General features: G+C 38.7%; 1 protein-coding gene across 8 annotated transcripts in view; it reads left to right on the forward strand.

Annotated features, from left to right (window-relative positions):
• Positions 1–1,266: 1,266 nt before the first annotated feature.
• LOC106521647 (uncharacterized) overlaps positions 1,267–4,924 on the forward strand; it is a 6,494-nt gene continuing 2,836 nt past the window's right edge. For 3 of the 8 annotated variants that reach the window (XR_012583902.1, XR_012583903.1, XR_012583904.1), the window contains exons 1-4: positions 1,273–1,307; positions 1,486–1,851; positions 2,688–2,809; positions 3,008–3,889. Coding sequence is in view for 3 of the 8 variants with exons in the window: in XM_074559750.1 (XP_074415851.1) it covers positions 1,291–1,307; positions 1,486–1,851; positions 2,688–2,809; positions 3,008–3,501 (999 nt within the window). In the remaining 5 variants the exon portion in view is untranslated. Of the gene's footprint in view, positions 1,308–1,485; positions 1,883–2,687; positions 2,810–3,007; positions 4,176–4,601; positions 4,831–4,924 lie in introns of those variants that run through there. The other 5 variants (XR_012583906.1, XM_074559751.1, XR_012583905.1 and 2 more) reach the window with 5 other exon arrangements.

Here is a 4,924-nt window from a genome sequence, read left to right on the forward strand (position 1 = left end):
GAATGGTGGAGCTACTCATTATTGAGTCCTTTTTTTGACACTTTAATTTCTGTTTTGGGGGGTTTTCAGGTTTTTTGGGGTTTTTTTTTGAGCTATGGTCTTAAACTTTTGATCAGTTGAAAAAATCATGTTTGAGTGTAAATGCAGTTTTCAGAAAATTCCCTGCTCAAAAGTTCTTGTCTCTTGTACTGATTTCTTCTTTTAACTTTGTGAAGCTCTACTTAGAACCTTCTTAAGATCCAACAGTGCAAAATGCAAATTCTTGCACTTTTTTGACTGGTGTTAAGATTTTGATCAGGAGTGTATATGGAATTAATACACCACAGTAATTTAATATAACCTACCAATGAACAAATGCAAAATTTATTGGCCTCACTTTTAAAACGAGTATTTGGACTTTTAAAACCAACCTGTGAACATTTTAGCCAATTAAAGAACTGATTACAAGTGTTTGCTTTAATTGATGGATAGATATSAAGTTATTTTGTATGTTGTAAAGTAAATGGGTGTCTGTGTATGAAACTAGCATCTATTACCTGCAGACAAAGCAGAAGTGAAGGAATCTTTGATGATAAGATGATGATTTGATGACAGGACTGATAAAAGAGCACAAGTGGAGCCTYTTTGGTCTATTTTATTATGTGCTGCCCTCTTGTGGCTACAAGGTGACACTGCAGCAAATTTATTAGTGATTAAGGATAATTATTCCTGACAGAAGTGGTGTAAACTGGTCAGGTAACTTTGTGATTCACTGTYGAAAACGACAACTATTAGCTAGCAAGGCTAAAGAGTTGCTTAATTGAATATTACGATTACGCATGCGCAAACTGCGGACCCCCCCCCCCTCCCCCAACACTTCCGGGTCATAAGTCAATCGGGAGCTTTCGCTGCAAACACCATTATCATTCAATAGGTAACAATACGCCTTTAAACTGTTGAACTGTCTTTTAAGATTGAGATTTGTCATGCATATTTCTGAGATATAAATCTGATTTTTGAGCATCGTTTGGCAGTTTTTTTCTTTTCATTTCCATGATAATTATTTGTTAAAAAATGAGCAGATTTTCCAACCAACTGCTGGATCTTGTAGTGACAGATACTGGTGGTATGAATTTCCTGAAATAATCAAATATTGCACCTAGGGACAATTTAGAGCAGCCGTTTAGCCTAACATTCATGTTTTTGTTTTTTTTTTCCTCCATGCTCAGAGAAAACCCATGCATGCACAGAGAGAACATGCAAACTCTACCTGATGGTGGTAAGCTACATTGTAGCCACAGGCATACTGGCATGCACCAGCAGGCAAGGTGGGTCAAYRGTTTTGTTAAGGACATAATGGGGATCGAACTGGCTTAAACAGGATCAAACTAAACAGGAATGAAAACAGTATTGGCTTAAAATGATGTGCATCAGTATCACGATAATATAAAAAAAGTCCAAAATTACATTTTTACCATTAATTTAGAATTGCTCTTTATATTTCAGAAACACTATGCCGAGAATATGTGCAGCTARGAACTGTGGGAACAGCACTTACAGCCTGCAACGGTGGAAATCCAGTGAGTGCCAGAAGCACCGGTGCAAGCTCGGAACAAGCAGATGTGACTGTCAGCCGCCATTTACACTCTTTCCCTTTCCCACCCAAAGAAAAAACCCTGCACTGCGGCAGAGGTGGGTGTGGGCAATAAAAAGGATTAACAGATTATCCAACAAAGACTGGGACCCAAAGGAAGATGCCCGTGTGTGTTCAAAGCACTTCGTCGATGGCGAGCCGTCTTCAGAGAACCCGGTGCCCACCCTCCATCTGGGGCACATGAYGAGGACTTCTGTGAGAAAAGCTCCAGAAGAAAGGCAGGCAAATCCCACACAAAATATCCTCAAGGTGCTGAGGAGCACACAGAGTGTGSCATCATGTCTGCTGTGTTGGTGCTTTACTTTCTGATTATCCTTGTAACAGGAACAGCAAATTGTGAGACTAGAACAAAAAAAAAAAGTAAATAAATRTGGGTAAAAGTTGCAGAACTATTGAAAAMGAACAGACTGATTAGGCTCCTCACYGGTACMTCTTCTWAAGTCCTYATGAAGTTTAGAGTGGACTGGAGTTCTTACTGCAGGTATTTGTTGTTGGGTTAGMTGCCTGTTCCAAAATCTTCAACACATGATCGAGTTCTGCTGTGAGCTCAGGCCTTTTATAGTCCCGCAAAAAGTCCTTTAAAGCACAGKCGCTCCATCATTTCACCTGGTCCAGTCGTTCCTCAGCCGTGGGTTGACAAAAACATTGATAACTTTATGAAAAACAAATTAAATCCAATTATTAGGTCAGCAGTATCAAATAATCCCTGACTATGATGCAGTGGGTGCAGAAAGCTACAAAGTCGTCTATTAAACAGTTGTTTTGTCGTCTGTGAGCAGTTTTTGGATGCCATCTAAACTTCTCAACAAATATAGGCAATGAGCAGAATAGTTTAGTTGTCTTAACCCTAACCRGACCAGGATTAAAGCTAATGTAACTGTTTAAAGTTAAAATTAGCTTTTAAATCTGATGCATGTTAATTATTATAGCACACAGAGTGTAGCACTCTGCTGAATCATGTTACAGTTTATTAAACATTACAAGCGGACGTTGCCTCTGAGTTTTGACATTTTTACTGTGTAGAAATAATATGTATTTAACTTTTTTTTTTTAGGTTTTTGTTTGACAAACCAGACATATTGAGACGTTCAGCCAACATAAACAGAGAGAAGTTTCATCCTACAAATCATCACCAGGAATGCAGCGAACATTTTCAGAGGGGCGACTACATGAGAGGTAAAAAAAAAATTAAATTATTTATATTATGCAGTTCAGATTCTCTTTCAGCAACTATTATAAGCGACCGCAGTTTGTCAAAAAAATATTAATTATTATGAAGTCGTTATTCAACTAGCTAAAAAGTCTTGACATCATTGAAATTCTTATTATGATGACATTATAATACGAACATAATAATGTCTGCGTTTGAGCCAGATGTTCAGCAGCTGGTGCAGACTAAAGAGGAGCAGAGGCCCGATGTGGACCAGCAGGACCCAGAGCCAGTCTATATCAAGAAGGAAGAGGAGGAGGACTGGAGCAGTCTGGAGGCAGAGCAGCTCAACAGSACAATAACGACWGAGATCAATAAGTTTGGTTTCACCTCAAATCCTTTGAAGAGTGAGGACGATGAAGATAAACCGTTCCCACAGCTTTATGTGTGCCAAGTGGAAGACGGAGAACCGCGAACCAGCACACCAGCTGATCCAATCAAAGTGTCAGCAGGTGGAGAGGACTTTACAGAAATAGAAATCACCTGGGATCCAGACGAAACGGATTCCTGCCCTTCTGAAACGTCCGTCAGCGAGGCTGATGACGAAGAGGATGAGGACCCCGTTGTTCCTACGTTTAGGGGAGACCACAACTATGTGAGACGTGAATCTTTTTCCAGACTCTCAGAGAGAACGTCGTTCAAACCCAGGAGAAAATGACAGCTCAACCCTCAATAAAAGGAAATTCAACCTGGAAAGACTCACACACACACACAGAAAGGCGGCAGTTAAACAGATTTATTGATATGAGAAAGTTCTTTGGCGCTCGAGAAGACTTGAGTGCTGCGAACTACTGTGAGCTAGCACTCAGCTGAGGATTCAGGAATAACGTCTACCCCACCGGGGCTCGGACACTGGTAGCCAGGCAGAGTCTGAGATGAAGGCGGAGAATGGGTGGAGGTGGGTTGAACGCGTCAGGAGAGCAGCCTGATCCTTGGGTGGTGAGCCTTCAGACCTGGATCCCTGTGAGATGATTGATACGGTGAAGCGAAGCTCTGACGCTGATTGGCTGCAGCTGGSTGCGTGACATAGAGACTGGATGGAGCAGGTGAGGTGGAGAGAGTCTTACAGTTTGAATTTACACCTAACATGTAGAACTCTTTAAACATGAACCTAATTAAAGGTGCACATATTCAGGGTTTTTTGATTAGAAAAGTGCAGCCCTTGTTTTGTTTGTTGRATTTACATTATTGTACAAGTGGCGTGTATATTTTTGCGGTGTCTTTATTTTTCGCATTTAAAATTTGTATTTTCTCGGATTACACTACTGACAAGGTTCAGCCAGCAGTTCCTGGTTTAATAAAACTTTTATAATTGTTTGGAAAATTTTGTAACTACATCTGTTTGGTTAGTTATTTGGTTAGTATTCTGTGCAGGGACCAACCAAATATATAAAAACTCAATATAATCATCACCAAATATATACATTCTTTTTGATTCTGTATAGTTTTTTATGAGTACAGGTCAATRTGGGCAACAAAACTGAAAATCTTTACTTACAAAATATCCATTCCACTTTTTYTACGGCCCAACAATATGAAATTTCAAAATAAAACCCAAAAGAATCACAAAAACATWTCCCTAGTTTTACTTTTTTATGCCATTTTGAAACTGTTTCCACAGACTATTCTTAAATCAGACTGAGATCTGATCATCTCCACATCACAGACAAAATTTCTACCAGATGACAAATTTCAAATCAAAGTCCCATATGTTATTCACTGCGCTTATGTGTTTTTATTAACTGTTTGTTTCCACAGAACATTCTCACATCGGACACTAATGATTAAGTCAACCAACACTTGGAAACGTGTACACACTGCTACAATATATTAATTATYCYTTTGTTTTAATCAYTAAGATAAGATAAATCTTTATTGTCATCGTTGCACAGAAAAGAACATTGTGGTCCACAGATAATGAACAATGAAATAATTTTTTGCAGCTAACGTAGTGCAAATAAATCAGAGCATTAAAAAAGATAGAATAAGAGGTAAAAATAAATAAATAAATATTAAGATAAAGGATAATAAGATAAAAAAACAACAGTAGCAAATAAATCAGGACATTAAAACAGATAAGA

The sequence above is a fragment of the Austrofundulus limnaeus genome, unplaced genomic scaffold (genome assembly GCF_001266775.1).
Source record: "Austrofundulus limnaeus strain Quisiro unplaced genomic scaffold, Austrofundulus_limnaeus-1.0 Scaffold2, whole genome shotgun sequence".
Classification (NCBI taxonomy): Eukaryota; Metazoa; Chordata; class Actinopteri; order Cyprinodontiformes; family Rivulidae; genus Austrofundulus; species Austrofundulus limnaeus.